Raw genomic sequence first — 22,961 nt, forward strand, 5'->3', positions numbered from 1 at the left:
TCCGGCCCCTCAATATGTCATCTCACACCCCATCTCCTTCAGTGGTGACAGCCACATTCCAGCACTTCTTTAACCGGTGGTAAGTGCTGTGTCACACGATCAATCCCCAAGTATCTAAGAATTACCCCCAATGGAAAAAAAAAACATGAAATATTAAAATAAATTGGCCTAGTAAAGAGTATTGTAATCAATCAGCTATGCAGCCTTTGAGAAGCCACTTAAGCTCTCCATGCTTCAGTATCCCTCCCTGTAAAATGGAGATGCCGCTCTTTACTTCGTAGGATTGCTTTAAAAATTAAAAGAGAAGTATGCATAACAAGGTCTAGCAAAATTAGCAGTATGGATAAAGCACAGTAAAAGTGGTGGTGCTGGTTTTAGAAATGTCAGTATTATTTCCATAAAATGTTATTTCAATTAGACCAAAAGGGAAAAAAATCAACTAAAAAATGTCATCACCTGGGGCACCTGGGTGGCTCAGTCGGTTAAATGTCTGACTTCCGCTCAGGTCATGATCTCACAGCTCGTGAGTTCAAGCCCCGCGTTGGGCTCTGTGCTGACAGCTCAGAGCCTGGAGCCTGCTGTGGATTCTGTGTCTCCCTGTCTCTCTCTGCTCCTCCCCCATTCACTCTCTCTCCCTCTTTCTCTCTCTCTCAAAACTGAATAAAAACATTAAATTTTTTTTTTTAAATAAAATGTTGTCACCTTTTCATGAAGATTTTCTTATTCTAGGTTGAATGATGTAAGAAAATTTCCAGTAAATTCATTTGAATAATTTTAAAGCCTTGAAATATAAATATGGGAATATATTCTAACCTGGTAATGTGACTGTAATATAGGATTGTTCTGGAAAGTCAAGAAGGTCCCCCTTTAGAAATTAGAAGGGAGCGCCTAGGTGGCTCAGATGGTTAAGTGGCCAACTTCTGATTTCAGCTCAAGTCATGATCTCACGGTTCATGAGTTTGAGCCCCGCATCGGGCTCCGTGCTGCCTCTCCCTCTCTCCCTCCCCCTCCTCCACTTATGCTATCTCTCTCTCTCTCTCTCAAAATAAATAAATTAATTTTAAAAAATAAAAAAAGAAAGAAATTGGGAGAAGGGACAGCATCAGAGAAAGATCCCCCCATGGTCACTGTCCAGACTTGAATTAAATCAATCCATGCTCATATACTGGTGTAATGTCAAAGAGTCTCTCTGTGCTCCCAAAATAGAAGCAAGTGTCCCTCAAGCCAAATTCTGGTCTTATAATTTGGATATGGAAAACCGTTTTTAATGTCAGTGCTGTCATTTAAATATTTTCTTGAGGGGCGCCTGGGTGGCTCAGTCGGTTAAGCTTTCAACTCTCCTTTTCGGCTCAGGTCATGACCTCACAGTTTCATGTGGGTTCGGGGCCCGCATCAGGATCTGTGCTGGCAGTGCAGAGCCTGCTTGGGATTCCCTCTCTCTCTCTCTCTCTCTTTCTCTGCCTGCTCGTACTGTCTCTGTCTCTCTCTCAAAATAAATATATAAACTTAAAAAAAATTTTAATATTTTCTTGAGGCTCTGTCAACTTCTGGAACCCTACTCTTTCAAAAGCTAAGTGAGTGATAAATTTTTACCTTTCCCTCCCACCATTTTGGATAAGCAAGTTTGTGTTTTAAAAAATTTAGCCAGAAAATCCTTTATTTATTCACTTTTATAATATCAGACAAACCTCATCTATTTTAAGGTACCTGGTCATCAGCAAATTTTAGAAGAGCAGCCATGGGATCCGCTCCTGGAGACAGCACAAAAATCAGGGGTGCACAGCAGTTACTATCTCCAAATGCCTTGGATAAATCAAAGGGGGGTGGTTCAATGAACATGCGCCCCAATCTGTTGATTATAAATTCTTGCAGCATTGGAATAATCTAGAAAGAGACAAGAATATATTTGAAAGAATATTCAAAATCTGCTTATGAAATTAAAAAGTTCAGATTCAAAGATTTTTGAGAGAGAGAGAGAGAGCGAGCAAGTCAGGGAGGGGCAGAGAGAGAGGGAGACATAGAATCTGAAGCAGGATCCAGGCTCTGAGCTGTCAGCACAGAGCCCGACACGGGGCTCGAACTCACAGACTGCAAGATCATGATCTGAGCTAAAGTCGGACGCTTAACCATCTGAGCCACCCAGGTGCCCCGTAGATATTTTAAAACAAAGGACTCTAGGTATACATTAGCTTAGTTATTTGTTAATAACTCCACCAGGAGGGTCCAAGGCATGACTTTATATAAACGTCTTTTAGATAGAAAAAAACTTATAATTTATTTAAATAATAAAAGATAAGTGGTTGGTGACGCCAGAATTCAAAGGTATTTTTCTTCCCTTCACGGAGCATTCAATACCTAGTGGATGAAGGATGTAAGAAACCCTAACACTTTTACTTAACTTTTAAAATACCATGGGCTAAAAGTCCACAACTCAAAAGTAGAAATTTTAGAATGATTTATACAGTACTATACCATCAAGAAAGAATTGATATAGCTGGGAAAGCAAACAGAAAGAAAAAAGAAAAGGACTGTGAAGGAGAAACAAGCCATAGTCCTGAGAAATAGCCAAAGCCATATTGCATAAGATTCCTGATAACGGGGGCACTTAGATGGCTCAGTCTGTTGAGCATCTGACTCCTGATTTTGGCTCAGGTCATGATCCCAGGGTTGTGGAATCGAGCCCTAGGTGGGGCTCCAGGTTGACCATGGATCCTGCTTGGGATTCTTATTCTGAACGCACACGGATGTCAAACTTATTGCAGGAAACTAAAAATCTGCTGTCTATCCCAGGGATATTACTTTTCTCATTCTTCTTTTCCCATAGCTGGTCTTTTCTCACTACATTAAAACACCAACTAACAAAGGAAAATGAACCTTTTTTCTCTTCCCAAGGCTGACTTCTCCACTAAATTATAGCTTTACAAACAAAACAAAAGCACATGGCTTCTAAGTGCATGGTGTTACTTTTAGTAAGTTTGAGCTATCATTGTCCCCTCTCTTATGAGTGTTTCAGGCTGCCATTGGTCACTGCTCACATGCAGACATGGCTGGCTAGCTGTCAGAGCTGGAGAACTAGGTCAGTGGTGTGCACACGAGGGGAAGCGTGGACAAACTTCAGTGTTTCCTTTTTTTTAATGTTTATTTATTTTTGAGAGAGAGAGTGCACAAGCAGGGGAAGGACAGGGAGAGGGAGGGAGACACAGAATCGGAAGCAGGCTCCAGCCTCTGAGCTGTCAGCACAGAGCCCAATGCCGGGCTCGAACTCAGGAACAGGAAGATCATGACCTGAGCCGAAGTCGGACGCTTAACTGAGTGAGCCACCCAGGTGCCCCCAGTGTTTTCTTTTTAATGTTAAAACTGAGCACGACTTGCTTGCTCCCAAGACTGAACTGTAATTCTCAAGGTAAATTAAGCTGTGCTTGCTGTTCGGTTTGCAAGGCAACAGAATTGGGTTTGCTTCTGCCATTGGATTATAGCAGCATTAGGTCTGTAAACGAAATCTGTCAGTAACAAAAATTGCAGGCTAATTTAAGCAATCACCTTCCCAAAGGCAGGGAAGAAGTTTGTGGTTTTCCATTTATGTTAATCTATGTGTTGCAAGTTCCTGTAGGATTTATCGGAGGTCAGAGAGACATATTCACTACTATTTGACAAGTTTCTTACTGAAAGCTGATTAATTTGCGTTTTGTTTACTGTTCAGGAGAGAATGGTGGCCAGAAGCTCATTTTGTGAACGGGCTCAAAACATGGCACACCTCAGTATTTATTCCCTTGATATGTTTCTTTTCATCAATCAAACACTATAAAATATTAAATTCCATAAGAAAGTATGAGTCCATCTCATTTTTCCTACTGGTGATTGAGCATCTTTTACATTTTTCTAAATTAGAGCATGGGAGAACCTGGCACATGCAGCCTGTTACCCCTGGGTGGACTCTGTATTGAGGACAGAGCAGTGGAAAATTGTGCTGGCAAATAATATCTAATGTAAACTAGAGATTGAAGCACTGCTGATTTTCCTGGTGGATATATTATCTCATATATATGAGATAATAAAAATTTCCATAGCATTAGCCCAAATTCTAGCCTCAAATAGCACTGTTCCTGTCTCTGGTATGCCAATGCTATGTTACTTGGGAAAACCATTCTGAAAAGTATCATAGCCATATATTATTTTTATTTTGTTTTTTAATGTTTATTTATTTTGAGAGAGAGAGAGAGAGAGAGAGAGAGCAAGCAGGGGAGGAACAGAGAGGGAGAGAGGGAAAGAATCCCAAGCAGGCTCTAAGCTGTCAGGGCAGAGCACGTTGTGGGGCTCCATCCCACAAACCATGAGATCATGACCTGAGCTGAAATCAAGAGTCGGGTCTTAACTGATTGAGCCACTCCGGTGCTCCATGTATTATTTTTAAATATATAGATTCCAAAGTCAACAATTTACCACTAGAACGTGGAATACCTGGTAACAGTAAGATTGAAGGGTTTGAGGTAGCTAGTGATATAAGAGCATACTAATAATTTTTTTATATTAAGGATCATAGGCACATAGTATAGTTAATGGTAACCGGTCACTTAGGTTAAATTGAATTATGCTGCAGTAGCAAACAATTTCCAGATCTCAGTGACTGAACACAACAATTTCTCATCCTTGCAAAGTCCTGTGGGTGTGTAGGCAACTCACCACCAGTGCTGGCTCAGTGCTCCAGCCTGCTTAGGGAACTTAAATATCAGTATGTGCTTCCTCAATTTTGATGGCAGAGGGAGTGCCCTGGAGATTCTCAACGCTGGCAATTAAATGCTTCTGCCCTGACACGTCTCACATTTTATTGGCCAGAGCAAGGTTTATAGCCACAGTCCTTCACCTCCTGTGTGTGTGTGTGTGTGTGTGTGTGTGTGTGCGCACGTGCAGAGGAGAACTGGAAATTCTGGCCAATAGCATTAATGTCTACACTCATCCACCCATCCAAGGAAAACTCTAAAGGAGATATGGAAACATTGGGGACAAAGTTACAATTCGGGGTGCAAAATATTGGACAGAGTAGCTAAGAGAAGTATAAAACGTAAGTTTCACCTCAATTGATTTAAAAGCAAAAACATACAAACAAAACCCCCTCAACTTGAATATCTTACTCCTCACCTCCCTCAAATATACTTTAAAAAGAGACTGAATACGGAAAGTAATGTTTGATCTATTTGGTAACTCAATGTATTTTCAGCTTAAAATATCAACTTTTTTAAAACATAAAACTGGGGAAAAGATATTTATAGGGGAAAAGCTGTAGTTAGGAAATGGCTCATTAGTTACTTGTAATCAAACTTAATATAAAACATGGATAGAAGCCTCTTTGCTTTTTTTCAAATACTGACGGGAGAAGGTCAGTGGTACACGCAGAGTCATTTTAGTATTAAGAGTCTTTACCTGGCTTAGAAAATAAAGTAAAAACCTTTGAAAATTAAAAAAAAAAAAAAGCTTTTAGGGAGGATGCTGTTTCAGGCCAGAGGGTGAAGCATTTCGTATTCTTTCATATTTAATACTTGTAGGGGAAACTTCTGAGGCTTAACACTAAGTGGCAATTCACTTTTGAAAGGGCTACCAAGGAGGAAAACATTTCATCAGTTTAATACCTGATTCCTAAACAATTGTGGCTGCTTCCAACACCCCAGGGCAGGGCAGTGTGGTGACTTGTGCGGGCCCTAGTCACCTTGTGCATCCCTTCCCTCATGAAAAACAAGTAAGAATTATGTTTTACAATTGTGTCAGGGTAATTACAAGCGTTAACAAGTCCAGGTTATATTTTCCATTTTTAAAAGGAATTCAAACATTTTCGTGAACACCTAGAAGCATCCTGGGCCCTAGGCACTCTGCCTAATGGATCCTCGGCCGCTGGCTAAGAGCACACTGACAGGCCAAGCAAGAATCGCTTATCTTCATTAAACAGACTATGGCTTACAGAGGGAAGAATGCCTCTACCCCACATTATCACTGGTGCAGGTAAGAACTTTTTAAAGTATGTTGCTTTCACCACCTAAGTTCCAGTTGTTTGTTGTTAGGATGGAATGACTGACTTATATATATTCCTTAGCAGCTCAAGTTGTGGCTACAGTAAGTTTTGAAATCGTTATGTATTACTTTTACTTGGCTAGTAACAAAGGACGATTAGGATGTTTTTTCAAATTTTCCTCAATCTACCTAATATCTATAGTGTTTCAGAGAGCACAGATATGGGTCATTATACTTAAGTGACTAGGTTTTTGTTTTTTGTTTTTTTTTTTTTTAATTGGAGGCTAATGGGGTCACCTGGTGGCTCAGTTGGTTAAGCAACAGACTCCTGATTTCAGCTCAGGTCAAGACTCACAGGTCGTGAGTTTGAGTCCTGTATTGGGCTCTGTGCTGACAGCACAGAGCCTGCTTGGTATTCTGTCTCTCCCTCTCTCTTTCTGTCTTTCCCCTGCTCATGCTTGCACAGCACACCCTCTCTCTCAAAATAAATAAATAAACTTAAAAAAATTAAAAACATAGAATATAATGATGTCACTGAGCACTGAAATTCACTGACCGGGACAGGTGAGCGGATTCACTGGTTATATAATGTATCATTTAAAGAAATTAAAATGAACAGTATTGACGTTTTCCTTTGTAGTCAGCAGTGATGAATGTCTTAAAAATGATATTGTACTTGCTTTCCAAAGGCCAACAAAGAACTATACATAAAGACAGGATTTGAAGAGCCAGAAATTCTACTAGATCTGTTTGACTAATATCATCAAAGCGATCAGAATAAAAATGAAGTTACAGCATGTAAAGGAAGTAGGTTTTAAGGAATTGGGAAAGCATGAATTAAAAGGAAGAATCATGAAATAAATAGAACTAAAACATATAGTCTGGTCAGCTACTAATTCAGTGTGGCTTTAAGGAGGTACAAAATTCTTGATAAAATGGCTGCATTAGGAGGAAGTGGGATTAGTTCCCCCAGGCTCCTCCACCTCCCCTGTGATTATATAAGGAAATACGGTAAACCAGACTATAATATGGGGGGGGGGGGGAGGGAGGGGAAGGGGTGGACTGGAATCACAGAGCTGCTTTCAAAGCCCACACTTACCTTGTCTGGCCTCAAGCAACGAATGATAAGCATCCTTTGAAACTCATTTGCTTTATCTTCCCAATTTTCAGGAAAAACCTCATGATGTGGTTCCTAAAATTACAGTAGATAGAATTCAATTCTATTTTGGAGATTATTTCCCAAGAGAACAGTATTTTGATGTATAAACTGATTTTTAGAGAAACCATGTAATGACTAAATGAAATCAAGAATACTAATGTAAATTTTATCAGACGGGGGCAAAGTTATGAAATAAGGAATGAAAAGAAAATTTAAAACACCACAAAGGAATCAAAACTAGGGCATGAATTAAGCAGGTTAATGTCAATATGAATACAAATCATTAGACAAAATGAATCTCCTTATTAAAAAATGTATATATGGAGTGCTCCCATTATTTCTCCAAAGGCATTTAAAAATCTACCAACTACTGTCACCATCTATTTATAAAAAGAAATATATATTATAAAAGAAGAAAATTTATTATTATAAATTTATTATATTTCCTGTTTTGAACAAAGTTTTGTATCTTCTTTATAAAGGTATATTTGAAAATGTATATAGTAAAAAGAAGCCAAAACAGAGAGAGCTATTAAAAATATGTAAGAGAGGTATTAAGAACCCAAGAGGGGTAAATTTCAAAAAAAGAAAAAAAAAGGAGACATTTGGAATCTTAAAACCTCAGGGAAGGCTATGTAGTATCTCAGATTAGAAATCTCCATGCTTCAGCATAGTCAGTAAAATCTCTATTTCAAATTAGAATGAAGTACTCACAAAAACCTATTTGTGTCTAGGAAATATATTAAAAATATTTTTTAAATGTTGATTTATTTTTGAGAGAAAGATAGAGACAGAGTATGAGCAGGGAAGGGGCAGAGAGAAAGAGAGACACAGAATCTGAGGCAGGCTCCAGGCTCTGAGTTGTCAGCACAGAGTCTGATGCGGGGCTCGAACTCACAGACTGTGAAATCATGACCCGAGCCGAAGTCGGAAGCTTAACCCGACTGTGTCACCCAGGCGCCCCTCAAGGAAATATGTTTTTATTACTAACAGGGAGAGATCCAACAGCGATCCAGTCCAAATGTTTGAATTTATGTGTAAATACAATCTCACTGTCATGTCTACTACAAGAAGTAGGTAAATATTCTCCATATATCTGGCTCTTTATTTCCTCTTCCCGTCTTCCCTAAGGAGAGCTCTTTCTTGCATAATTAAATCCAAGAAAGCAGAATGTGGAGAGAAGAAATAAAGGAGTGGGAAAAAAATAACTACAAATTGGCAAAATATTAGCCCTTATCCTAAAAAAAAAAAAAAAAAAAAAGTGAGGAAAGGCAACAATTTCTATGTATTCTAGAAAGAAATTGTTTTATACTTTGTCCTGACTATAATAGTCTCCAATTAGTGAGATAGGGCCCCATGAAAAATTGCTTGAGAACTATTAGCTTTTCCCTCTGAAAGAGGGGGGAGGTGGAAATTTTCTTTTGTCCATGGTTAACTAAATTTACATCAAACAGATTAACAGGAGAAAAAAATCTAGCGTTTGATTACATGTACACAGAGGGTCCAATAATGAAAATGAGACCCAAAGAAATGATCAAGGCAGGTAGTTTTTATACTTTTTAGACAAAGAGACCATAAATCTGTGAGGAATTGACAGGACAAAGACGATTTAACTTTGGGAGTTTCAATTAGTAAGGAATACTAAATAGAATTTGGGGTGGGGCAGTAAATGAGTAGAAAGTAACAAGGGTGTTGATACAGCCTTCTGTGCTCCAAATTTCTTATCTCTGGTGATAAGGATATCTCTTTTACCTCCTGGTACAGGAAGGGTACCTTTCACATGGGAGATTTATTTCCTGCTTTCAGGGGCGGCTCTGAGTGTCCTTGCATAGGCTGTCACTTAAGTAACTTCTTTTAAAAATAATCAATATGCCAAAATGGCATATTTTGGGTAGCCTGCCCTTGGCCCCTACACCTCATGTCAAATGACAAAAATGTTTATTAGCTTATATCCTGGATTTAGAAAATCTAAACAATAGCTCTTTTGTAAAATCTTTAACTCACCTGCTATTATGATTACAAAATCTAAATTGTTAATAAGTAAAAAGTTGGCATGGAAATTCAAACAGAATATTTTAAGGACCATGCATTTCTACACATTTCAAGGATTTGAATAGAAGTTCAAAACAGAACCATCAATTTAGAAGGTGCCAATGAGGGGCGCCTGGGTGGCTCAGTCGGTTGAGCGGCCGACTTCGGCTCAGGTCATGATCTCACGGTCCGTGAGTTTGAGCCCCACGTCGGGCTCTGTGCTGACAGCTCAGAGCCTGGAGCCTGTTTCGGATTCTGTGTCTCCCTCTCTCTGACCCTCCCCCATTCATGCTCTGTCTCTCCCTGTCTCAAAATAAATTAAAAAACATTAAAAAATTAAAAAAAAAAAATAGAAGGTGCCGATGATATAAATCGAAACCCTGATTTCAATGTCTGACCAGTTGTTTAAAGTTTACCTAAATCTTGTTTTTTATTCAAAATAAAAAAGAAATTTAGCATTATTTTCTCCATTTAAAAACTTTGGAAAAAGCAAAAGTGTTAAGAACATACCAAACTATCATACACTTTTTTCCATCCATCCTTTAAGTGCACAAACTCCCTACGAATGGTTTTGAAGGAAGGTAAATCATCTAGTCGACATATTTCATCCCAGGATTTTTGTGGGAGCCAGGTACAAGGGTTGGTATGAGGATTATCCAATCCAATCCCACCAGTTAGCAGAAATCTCCACTCGGCTTTATTAACCTTCCGAAAACAAAGTAGCATGAAGAGTCAGAAATGAATTCATCATGTGTACATAGTAAATTTAAACCATTGAAAAAGAACTGGCTATTGATTTTCAAGTTTCAAGTATTGTCCTTATGAAATTCTATAGCTAGTGGTATAGCAGTTCAGTATTTATTCATAAGAAAACATTTATCCATTATAACCGGTTTTGAAAATCGTTCCATTCTAGATAACCACTTTTTGATGATTTTCCTCCAGAATTACTAATCTAAACTTAAAAATTCTATCTGAATAAATGTTTTCCAAAATGACTGCTTGGCGTCTTACTGGCTCTAAAAATTGTGGGAAGACAGAGGGGAGGAGCTGGGGGAATCAGCAAAATGAAGGCAAGTGGGAGATAGGTTTCCAGGTAGGGAGTAAAGAAATCACAGGAATCAAAGGTACAGCGTAGGGAATATCGTCAGTGGTGTTGTAGCAGGGGTCGGTGGTAGTTACACTTGCAGTACAGAGTTGATGAATTACTATGTCGTGCACCTGAAACCCATCCAACATTGGTGCGAACTATACTCAAAAGATAAACAAAAATAAAAATAGATAAAATAAAAACGGGGGGAAGACAGAAAGCCATCAATCTGCCATATCTTCAATTATTTTCCATAAAAAGGAAATGAGGTACTGCTATGAAACTTTTGCAAGAAATGCAAGAAAAATGCCTTTACTCCTTCAGAATTCAGCCAATGTATCACCAGACAAAAATCAACAAATCTTTAGCACCTAAGTGAATAAAAGTGCATTTATACGATACTCTCTTTCATTCTTAAGGTGCGTCTTTTATTTTAAATGAATAGATTTGAAACAGTAAAAATTTATGAAAGGTATTATTAAGCTCCAATGGTTAGATTGGACTAACTTGCACAAGTTCTTAAAAACATTACCATATACTCTATGTGATTACTTGATGTAAATATATCAACATATTTAGTAAATATATATACATACTTACGTAAGATTCTAATAGAAACTATTTTATTTAAACTAAAACACACACAGATTTAAGGAATAACTACATAATGGACTCTGCTTTATTTATTTTGCCCCCTGTGTGAAGTTCAGTCTAGTTGTGATCTCTTGCCTTAACTGCAATAATTGTTAAATCGTTTACAACCATCTTGTGAATACACACACATACTCCCATACAAATTAGTAAATTAATGAATCAATGTTAATGTTTTCCTACAAATTATAACAGTACTGACCGCACGTTCATGTAGCAGCAGATTCATAGTTAGACAAAAGGAAAAGAGTAGTTTATCCTTTTCAAAGAGTGATCGGCAGACATTAACATACAGGGAGTAAGTAAAGTGATCCTTGAGAATTTGAAGCCTACAGGTCAACAGAAAGAGAAGTGAATACATAAAAAATGCATTATACTTTAAAGAAAATGCTCTTAAGGAAACCTATTATAAACCATTTAGATGTATATTCTTCTAATCAGCTTTCTGGTCAATTACCCCCAAAACAATCAAGGAGTGTCATTAACTGGGTGCACCAATTTGAGAGCTACACAATGTAGAAACACTTCAGTAGAATTGCATTTTACTGTTGACTGATTTTTTAAAAAACACTTAATCTTTCTTTCAGAAAAGAGTCAATGCATGGTACATTAATCTGTTGCGTTTAAAGATTTGTGGATGATTTTTAACTATAAAGCATTTCTTAGGGTAAAATTTGATTTTCTTATTCCATAAATGCTTCCAAATGTTGTATGTTTTATATTAAATTAACAGATTAAAATTCATAGCCCCTTTATTAAATTAACATTTAGTACTGTGCTACTCTGCTCATAAGTCCATAAAAGCTAGAGAAATTACAAAACTTGATAAATTACATTTTTTTTAAGTTTATTTGTTTTGAGAGTGCATGTGCGCATGCGTGGGGCAGGGGCAGAGAGAGAGAGAGAGAGAGACAGAGAATCCGAAGTAGGCTCCATACTCAGCACAGCGCCTGATGCAGGGTCTGATCTCAGGACCCCGAAATCATGACCTGAGCCAATATCAAGAGTCAGATGCCTAAACAACTGAGCCACCCAGGCACCCCAAGTACATTTTTATTTACTACATAGACAGAACATGAAAATATGAATAATCGCAATATTTGCAACTAACAACTTTATAGTAAGTGCTAACATGTGTGATCTGTATCCATAGCATGTACATAACACTTTAAACATTTTCATGTAATTATCTCATAAGGAAAATAAACCATCATTGAAACAAAAATTTCACAAATGTTTTATTCTATTAGTTATAATAGTTAAAATAGAAATAAAACAGTTGGCTGAAACCTTTGTGGAGAGCTAATGATTGACAAGGGCTGAAACTAAGCAGACCAATTTACCTAAAGGAAAAATTAGCAGAGTTTGATTTTGATGAAGAAAAATTGTATCAGTGTTTCTTAATGTGTCTAGAAAAAATAATCTACCAGTACCACCATATTGTGGCTATTTTCAAACTAATATCCCAGGTTCAGATCATCACAACTCTATTTTTTTCCTTACTGGCCTATTTCTTTAATTATTTTGTCCCCGGCCAGCATTCTCATAAAGAAAATTAAACAAATTGATGCATTTTATTTCTGGTTGAGAACTCTGAAAAGGGGCTTGATAGAGAGGGCTTTGAAACTAGTTGCTGAAATGTAGTTGAATTCTCTGAAGATTTAAAATAATAATACTACTCCTGTCCCCATTTTTATGCTAATAATGGTCTTTTCACACTTAGTATTTAATTTGTCTCATCTGTAACAGTACAATTAATACAGGGTAACTCAGACTTGGTCTTTCTAGAATAAAATAAAAATGTCTACACTTTAAGACAAATTTCTTCTTGTAGATAGGAAGATTGAAGGGAAAATTATAATGGTCACTCATATTACAAGTTCAAGGTCAGTCTCATCAATGATAAAAATGCAGATTAAAATACAATATTTTAATCCGTTACAGTGAAAAAGGATAAAAATGATCATTTTCAATGCTAATGCATGACACAGGGATATAAGATCATTGATGTTCCTTCAGTGGAGTTGTATATTTGAATAACTTTCCAGGAAAGGAATTTGTATCAGGAGTCTGAAAGAAGTAAACACCTTCGTTCTGATTTTGGGATTCTAGCATACGGAAATAATTACCAGTGTGGACATTTATACTTATTGCAGTATTAGTTATAATTCAAAGGCTGGAGATTACTTGTGAGTCTTACATTAAGAAAGTTATGGCACATTCATAAAATGGTATATTGTGCAACTATTAAAAATAGTTTCAGAAGAATATTTAATAACATGGAAAAAATGATCTTGATAGAAGTGGAAGGAAAAAACAACAGTGTGTGTGTGTGTGTGTGTGTGTGTGTGTGTGTGCGCACTTGTTTTCTCAGAGAGAAAGAGATTTCAGTTTGGTCCCTTTGACAAAGCTCTATCCTTGTTAGGTTTTTGTTTCTGTGCTTACAGGCGTTTTGCAATAGTTATTTATTTATTTTATTATATTAACATTTTATAAGAAACAGATGAACCAAATTATGGCTATTTCACAGTACATCTCATAGCAATCATAACATATGTTTTTGTAACACTTAAGTAAGAATTACTATGAATAATAGCCATCAGAAGGCAAACAAAAATGGAGTGCGTGGGTGGCTCAGTCAGTTAAGCATCCAACTTCGGCTCAGGTCATTCTCTTCTCACGGCTCATGGTTCGAGCCCCGCATCGGCTCTGCGCTGACAGCTCAGAGCCTGGAGCCTGCTTCCGATTCTGTGTCTCCCTCTCTTTCTGGCCCTCCCCAGCTCACACTCTGTCTCACTCTCTCTCTCTCAAAAATAAACAAATACTAAAAATAAATGTTATTTTAAAAACAGAAGGCAAACAAAAATGCGGTGCATGGGTGGCTCAGTCAGTTAAGTGTCTGACTTCAGCTCAAGTCATGATCTCATGGTTCGTAGGTTCAAGCCCTGCATCGAGTTTTGTGCTGACAGCTCAGAGCCTGGAGCCTGCTTCAGATTCTGTGTCTCCCTCGCTCTCTGCTCCTCCCCCACTTGTGTTCTGTCTCTCGCGCTCTCTCTCTCTCTCTCTCTCTCTCTCAAAAATAAATAAATATAAAAAAAACTTTAAGAGGCAAACAAAAATGAAATGTTTTTGTTGCTGAGTAAAATAAGAGATAATTTTATTAGTTGTTACAAGTTTATATCCTTAAAAACCATCAGTTTTAACCTCCCAATCTCCTTCACCTGGCAACCACCACTTTACTGTTTTTCTCTTAAAGGCACGATTTTTTTAAAAATTTCATATATAGTTGATATCACACGGTACTTGTCTTTCCCTGACTGATCTTGGTTAGCATAATGTGCTCACGGTCAATCTATGTCCAAATGGCCGAACATACATGCAGAAGAATGAAAATGGACACCTATCTCATACCACTCACAAAAAATTAACTCAAAATGGGTCAAAGACCTAAATATAAGCCCTAAAACCATAAAATTTTTAACAGGAAGAAACCTGTCAATATTGATTTCAGCAATGGTTTTCTTGGACATGACGCTAAAAGCATAAAAAAAGCAAAAATCAACAAATGGGACTACATCAAACCCAAAAGCTTCTGCACAACAAAAGAAACTATTAACAAAATAGCACCCAGAGATAAACCCACCCTTAATCTATGACAAAGGAGGCAAAAATATACAATGGGGGAAAAGACACTCTCTTCAACAAACAGTGCTGGGAAAACTGGACAGTTACATGCAAAAGAATAAAACTGGAGTATTTTCTGACAACATACACACAAATAAAATGGATTAAAGACCTAAATGTGAGACCTGAAACCATAAAACTTCTAGGAGAGAACAGGCAGTAATTTCTTGGACACTGGGTTTAGCAACATTTTTCTAGATAAGTTGCCTTAGGCGAGGGAAACAAAAGCAAAAATAAACTATTGAGACTACACCAAAAATAAAAAGCTTTTGCACAGTGAAGGAAACCATCAACAAAACAAAAAGTCAACCTACTGAATGGGAGAAGAGATGCACAAATGATTTATCTGATAACGGATTAATATCCAGAATATATAAACAACTTATACAACTCAACACCAAAAAAGACAAATAATCTGACTAAAAAATGGGCAGAGGACCTGAGTAGATATTTTCCCAAAGACATACAGATGTCAAACAGACACATGAAAAGATGCTTGATATTACTAGTCATCAAGGAGATGCAAATCAAAACCACGGTGAGGTATGACCTGACACCTGTCAGAATCACTAGAATCAAAAAGACAAGAAACAACCAGCATTGGTGAGGATGTGGAGAAAAAGGAACTCTAGTGCACTGTTAGGGGAAAAGTAAACTGGTGCAGCCACTGTGGAAAATAGTATGGAAGGTCCTCAAAAACTTAAAAATAAAAATACCCAGTGATTCTACTACTGGGTATTTAACCAAAGCTAAAGGAAAACACTAATTTGGAAAATATATGCACACCTATGATTATTGCAGCATTATTTATAATAGCCAAGAAATGGAAGCAGCCCAAGTGTCCATCAATTGATGAACAGATAAAGAAAATGTGTGTGTGTATGTATATATGTATATGTATATACACACATGTATATATACATATATACATACACACACAAACACACACAAACACAATGGAATATTCCTCAGTCATAGAAAAGAATGAGATCTTGCCATTTGCAACAACATGGTTGAGACTACAGGGTATTATGCTAAGTGAAATATGTCAGAGAAAGACAAATACCATATGACTTAACTCCTATGTGGAATCTAAAAAACAAAACAAATAAAGACACAAACAGCAGAAACCGATCCATGAATACAGAGAACTTATGGTTGCCAGAGGGGAGGGGTTGGGGGAAGATGAGCAAAATGGATGAAGGGGACTGGGAGATACAGGTTTCCAGTTATTATGGAACGAATAAGTCACAGGAATAAAAGGTACAGCATCGGGAATAAGTCAATGGTATTGCAATAGTGTTGTGTGGTGACAGATGGCAGCTATGCTTGTGGTGAGTGTAGCACAACATATGGTCTTGTCTGATCGCTATGTTGTACACCATACACCCGAAACTATATAACATTGTGTGTCAACTATACTTAGAGAGAGAGAGAGAGAAAGGGCAGCCATAGGAGAAAATTTTTGCAAACCCATGTATCAAATAAAGAGTTAATACCCCAAATATACAAAGAACTAAGAATTTAATAACAAGAAAACAATCTGATTAAAAAATTGACAGAAGATCTAAATAGACATTTTTCTAAAGAGGACATTAAAATGTCCAACAGGCACATGAACAGATGTTCAGTATCACCAATTACCAGAAAAATGCAAATCAAAACTACAGTGAGAGATCACCTCACACCAAAAAGAACGGCTATCATCGAGAAGTCAAGATATAGTAAGTGCTGGTGAGGATGTGGTGAAAAGGAGCCCTTATACAACTCACATTTGTTTTCCTTCTGGCTAATGCCAGTTTGTTAACACAGATGGTCACTTCAGTTAGCAGGTGAGTTTGGGATGTGATTTCTGCCTTTGCACCCTCTTAATGTGCATTATATTCTGGTTTAATGTTTACTGAATCATAAAAGTGTTTTCTTCTCTACTACCTTTGTGGAGAAAAAAACTTCTAGGTTGAGAAAAGATACTTCTACAATACACTAGCGCACTGGGACACCACGTAACAATCAGAGTGAATAAACCACTGCACTGTACAAAACAATGTGGATTTCACAAATGCAATTCTGAGTGTAAGATGCCAGACACACAGGAGCACGTGCTGTGTGATTCCATTCATATGATGTTCTCAAACAGACAAAACTGATCTATGGTGCTGGAAGTCGGGACAATCTTTACCTTGGTGGAAGGGGATTGGTCAGTCACTAAAAGGGACACAAAATGGGGTTTCTGGGTTGTTGATAATGTTCTGGGTCTTGGTCTGGGGGCTAATTACACAGGTGTGCTCAATAATAAAAGCTCACTGAGTAAATACTTCTGATTTCTGCATGTCACTGTATGTATACTCTAATTTCAATAAAAGTTTTCAAATATAGGGGCGCCTGGGTGGCTCAGTCGGTTGAGCATCCGACTCCGGCTCAGGTCACCATCTCACAGTTCGTGAGTTCAAGCCCCGCATCAGGCTCTGTGCTGACAGGTCGGGGCCTGGAGCCTGCTTCTGATTCTGTTTCTCCCTCCCCTCAGCTCCTCCCCTGTTCATACTCTATCTCTCTCTCAAAATAAATAAAGATTAAAAAAAATTTTTTTTTAAGTTTTCAAATGTGGTTTTCTCATTTACTCTTTGGTTGGCTCCAGAATTACACTTTCAGGATCACTGGAGTCATGAATATGACTTTCACTGTATTTAAATTAAAGAATTTTCATGAAAAAAGACATTTTGTTTTCTAGATTCTACCCAAGTCTCGTATCTGGCTAAAAGAATTTTATTTTCTCTAAATCATAAGGGACTATATCACAGTTATGAAGAAGCCCGTCATATCTGTGGATGAGTTCTAATTTGATGTAACAAGAGATAATAAAGCAACTAATAAGTATTTGTGAAGCAAAAAATTGTTCTAATTTTTAAATCTTATACACAAAACATGTCTTTAAGAGACAGAGCAAAGAAATGTTCTTCTCTAGACTCCAGCAAATACCTTAATTGAAAACTAGTTAAGATGATAACATTTTGGTGGCTATTGTTGTAAGCAAGGTAGATAAAAGAACTACAGTGAAAGGCAAAACATCATTTACTGTTGTGGCTCCATGTGATTAGCACTGTGCTAAGTTCCGGGAATATTAAGAAACCTTTGCCCTGGGGAACTCAGAATCTAGTGTGAAAAGCAGACCTGCTTGTTCGATTAACTAACAGAATGCAAATAGCTGGGACCTTTTCTAAGGAAGATCGCTTATAATTTTGTTTCCTATGCTTCAGTAATCCTTGCTACCCTTGAAAATTCCAGGTACTGGAAGAAATAGAGAAATAAACTAAACTTTTCAAAGATCGTAACATAAAAACATACTTTAAACTCCACCACCGTGCAATTCTTCCTGAAGATACTCGCTCGCTCCTCATTCTCATGGGGAGACAGCTGAAAAAATCGCTAAACCATGTGTCAGTCTTACAGCTTTACTGACCTCATATTCAAGCTTGTAAAATAATGATACAAGAAATTGTTCAGTCTGAGAATATTCAAAATTCAGTGGAGTGCTATCATGATAAATGACGGGAATTCGATTCGATTTTCAGGATTTTAGCATTTTGAAGTTCTAAAAAACAATTCTTCGCTGCCAAGTGGTTAAGTATTAAATTGGGTTTCCTTTGTGGGTATGAACAGTCAAGGAACTGAAGTATCTAGCTTCGTATTGATCAAAAAAGTTAGTTTAATGTCAAACTAAAATTTGTCTCACTGATAATTAATAAGATGAAATTTTATTCTCTCATGCTTTTACTGTAAGGTCTTAATTGCACTACTGATTACAGTAGCCAACAATAAAATAAACTATTTTTTATCAATAAGAATAACACAAATAATCACAACAGAATATTTTTTACAACCCTGTTACTGGACAAATTGTAAGTATGTGTATATCAAAATGTAAATTTAAAACTTTTGGAACGCTAGTTTACAGAGGGTAAGAGTCCTGTCTTTCAGGGGGTATTAACTCTTCTTTCCCTATCTCCCATCACAAATACATTTTGCACATGATAAACAGAGAAATGTTTCCTCTTTTTATGATTACATTGTAATCCTATCTCCCTGTAAATGATTTCCTGGCAGACTGAATTTGGTCACATCTGTTCCTTTTCTAACCCTCAAATTTATTTCTAGTACAATAATTAATTAAGTTTGCTTTAGCCATAACTGTAATGCTCACACCATTCTGTAACAAAAATGAAAGGCATCAAATACTATTTAACGTTCATGCACTGGTTAGTATTAGGATTACTATTAGTATTTCTTTTACATACCTTTTTACTAAAACCTCTGATTTCTCTGAATTTTCGATAGACAGGATGTAAAGGTTAATAAACCAGGTCAGTGAGTATTGGTACATGGGCTCGATGTTAGCTAGATCAGCGATAGAGAAGAACAGGATGGTGGAATGGACGGCAATAGGCCGATAGCCCATGCGGGTGGCATCAATCTTCTTCTCCGTCTCTTCGGCTACTTCCTGCTTTTGAGAAATCTCATTAGCCAAAGCCTTGGAGGAAGATAATATCTTAATAGCAGTTTCATCTTCTAATATATTGCCTTCTGAAGATGAAAGAACTTCTAAAATCTTGTCTTCTATTTCTTTTAACTGCCTGGAATAAAACACAATTTTCTCAGAAGAAAAAGAAATCATTTAAAATCCCTTCATGCACACATTCTTGTATAAGAAACAAAGGGCTCAGAACCTAAAGAAATGCATCACTTTGTGACAAATACCCGTAACGGTGCTATTTTATAATTAATTTTTTATCTCACAAAATGTCAAAAAGTCAGGTTCTGCTCCACTTCTCTTTCCAACGATCATTTGCATGGGAACTAGAGAGAGAGGTGTAAACCAGTCTACTCTGCCATCAAGTACCTCAGCCCTGAGTGCACAGAAAGTATCACTCCATTTAGTTTTTGAGGAGTTTCATGACTTCTAGAGCTTTGCCCTTTGTGTCTACGATAGAGATATTACAAGCAGAAAGTGGGATGCAACGTATTCTTTCAGACCGTGCCCTGATGAAAAGAGATAATGTCAGCTACACAACGAATATTACAACTTTTGCCATGAGTTGTGGCAGCCTTCCAGTTCTTCCAGTGCCCTAGAACTTGTACGGAAGATTATACTCTCACGCAATTTTCCAGACTCACATAGAGGGCTTCTAGTGCTTTAGATTTTCCCCTTCAATCTCCCCATTTGACGTTCCTACTAAATCTAACAAGATAGTTCTTTAAAATGTATTCTAATCCATTCTAAGTGATCTTGAAACAAGTCAGAGCAATTTTGTGTTTAATAATGTGTGAAACCTTTTGTTTTCAGCTCCTTGTAGTATCAGGGCTTGCTTTTCCTCTTCGAGGTCTGGCCTTTCGCGTGCCACTACAATCCCCAACAACTGATCTTGCATCCCCTCAGACGTGATCATGAAGTTTAATAACGTTACCTGTAAATGAAAGAATATTCAAGAACTGCATCATTACGTCTATTGAGAAAGCCTCTGCTTTTTTCAGTTCTGACCTTAAAACAGGCTCTATTTACTATGGTAGGAATATGCAAAAAGTGGAATCTGTAGAGATGATGATTAAAGGTAAATGCAAGCTTGACTGCCAGATTAAAAACCCACCAAAGTTTCTCAGAGTCATAAATGCAGTATTTCAAAGGGTTTTGTTTGGCAATCAATTTTATTCCTGTTTCGAACAGGCCCAGTTTCTGACAACTGTTTAATCCTCAAATCAATTAGGGTCAGGTTGGAAGCTATCCTTCATACTGGCTGGACCAGCTGAGTTATAGGTTAAGGATCATAGTGGTGTCAAAAAGTAAAGGGAATTCTTACCAAGTGAGATAGGAGGAAAAAGAACACTATTATTACTTGAGTAGCGTATGTGTGATATTTACAATGTGATAATCATATTACATAATGTATGACACACAATACAATATTATAATATGGCCTATTATACAATCATGTTACAATATGAATAGCTACTATTGTGAACTAGGGAATGTACATTTTAATGGTGTCCATCAAGGTGCAGTCTACCAAGTTGAAGTCCACCAACTCCAAGGTGAAGTCTAAAGCTTCATCCCAGTATCTAATGGCTCTTACACGCTTTGATTCTACATCTTACAATTCCTCCTTCTCTGGTTCCTTCCCATAAGTAGGAAAGTAATCATGGTCAGGTCTCTCCTTTCATAAAGCAAATAAACTAGTAAGTCATTCTCTTGCTCTCCCACAATCCCTTTCAGCTGTGGAATGATCTCCCTTTGTGTTCTCACGACCGTATTTATTGAAACTGTTGTTTATATAAGCTTTCTGTCTCTATCTCATTTCATTTTTCAGCCCTCTACAGTCTACTCTCATCCCAGCCTCCACACATCCATAAATACACACGGCAATAAACTATAGGAACTTTCTGGCTCTGATCATCAATAAACCCATAAGTCAATAAATACTTACCTGACCTTGGGTTATGTTGAGCACTGTCCCCCAACCTTTATTCCCCCTCACCCCGGCCTTTTTAAACATCTATTTTGCAATCTGCCTGCCCTCTGCCTGTGTGTCTTGAGTTCAGGTCTGCACTTAGGTCTTGAGCATCACCTCTCACCCCTCCTTTCCATGTACCTTTCATTTTTGATATGCTGAACTAATTGTGGAGTCCCATGCACACCAACTAGGAAATGTCTGCATATTCTTCAGCTCTGGCTGCTGAGTGGGAGACTTTATGCTTCCCCACCTTTCCCTAGTAAGAGAATTTGAGACTATTTCCTTTGCAAGAATGGAGTCATTCTGCCTTTGTAAGAAAATTTTCAGAAAGTGTAAAACAGCTGCTTGCAGTACCCCTAGGAAGGTGACTCCCTTCTCTGCCCAAACCCGGCACCTTCTCCATGGTGGTTTCCTCTGAGTTAAACTTTCCCCCTCACCTGACCCATGGTGGGACACTTAGTATAGATTACATGAACATAATCATAAATTTAGATGGGATAATAAGAAATTCCTGAAATCGAGCAATTAAAAACTCCATTAAATGTTGTTTTGTAATTCTCTACTGCTTTGGCATTTATTCGTGGAAAAAAATTAAGCTTTCAAGAGAGTTTCCCTGTTGGCATGAGAAAACAAGTGCACAAGTTAGATTTCCTTTAATCCCCAAGCTATAGCCATAGTACTGAGGGAAATTTATGTTTTACAAATTCTATCTCATTGTATTCAGATACAAAGAGGTATTCATTCATATTCCATTAATGTTAGATCTTTCGAGATCAAGATTTTGTAAATCTAGGCATTGGCTCACAAATAACAATAAACATTCAAACAAATAATAGCAAAGAAACATTTCAAGTTATATAAAATATGATTTCATAATTTTATTTTCATTTAGATTCAAAAGGATTATAGCCGCATGATATCATCCCTTGGGAACTTTTGAAAGCAAAGGTACATAAAAGATCCTAAAAATAGGATGAAGAGGAAGTATTTTAATTTGTAAATGAAAGCAAGTAACTGCCTCACTATGTTTTCTAATCCCTGTTTAATCAATCCCAGCAATTAAAAATAATGAAGCAATAAGGCACTCTAGGGATCTTAAGGATTTCAATACTGAATCATAGATCAGTTTCTTTCCCACAGCCGTTTATGACTTCTATAACTAGTTACTTGTCAACTAAGAATCGTTGGTTAGTTGTGATATTTTCATAGATTTTACTGAAAAGTAAACATGGCTTACCACGTCATCTATTAAAAAAAATTTTAACACAGCTTTGGGATTTTATCATTTTCTCTTATGCTTCACTCTTTCTCACTTATATTTAAAAGCTAAATAATAATGCTAATTGTTAACACTCACACAACACTATGTGGTGGGCCTTAGTCTAAGCATTGGCACAGATTAATTAAGCCTTTATACCCCTCCATGAGATAGACATTTATTATTCCTGCTTATAGACTAGGAAATAGAGCCACAGAGAGGTTGAATAACATCACACAATTGGCAAGTGATAAAACTGGGATTTGCACCAAGATAGTTTGGCTCCAGAATCTATGTTCTTAATCACTGCTAGATACTACCACTCCTAATAGATAAATAGATAATACACAGTTTAGGTGTGTAGATAACATTTATTTTAATAAGTTAAAAATAGGTGGCCAAGAACGTCCATATTTTAACATTGTGTTTTTTTAAAACTAAGCTCAAGACTTTTCCCCAGTCTCCCTGGCTGCCCTGAAGCAGTAGGGACATACTTTAGAATGGACATACTTTAACATTTTTATTTATTTTTGGGACAGAGAGAGACAGAGCATGAACGGGGGAGGGGCAGAGAGAGAGGGAGACACA

At 37.2% G+C, this 22,961-nt stretch overlaps 1 protein-coding gene across 1 annotated transcript in view; it reads right to left on the bottom strand.

The window, feature by feature from the left end:
- Positions 1-22,961, bottom strand: part of DNAH7 (dynein axonemal heavy chain 7) — a 272,118-nt gene that overhangs the window by 48,945 nt on the left and 200,212 nt on the right. The window contains exons 50-55 of the mRNA XM_043577362.1: positions 19,941-20,074; positions 18,908-19,243; positions 11,134-11,260; positions 9,701-9,895; positions 7,100-7,192; positions 1,708-1,884 (exon numbers count right to left, since the gene is read on the bottom strand). Of these exons, the coding sequence (XP_043433297.1) occupies positions 1,708-1,884; positions 7,100-7,192; positions 9,701-9,895; positions 11,134-11,260; positions 18,908-19,243; positions 19,941-20,074 (1,062 nt within the window). The remainder of the gene's footprint in view (positions 1-1,707; positions 1,885-7,099; positions 7,193-9,700; positions 9,896-11,133; positions 11,261-18,907; positions 19,244-19,940; positions 20,075-22,961) is intronic.

Source organism: Prionailurus bengalensis, chromosome C1 (assembly GCF_016509475.1).
Source record: "Prionailurus bengalensis isolate Pbe53 chromosome C1, Fcat_Pben_1.1_paternal_pri, whole genome shotgun sequence".
NCBI classification, from domain to species: Eukaryota; Metazoa; Chordata; class Mammalia; order Carnivora; family Felidae; genus Prionailurus; species Prionailurus bengalensis.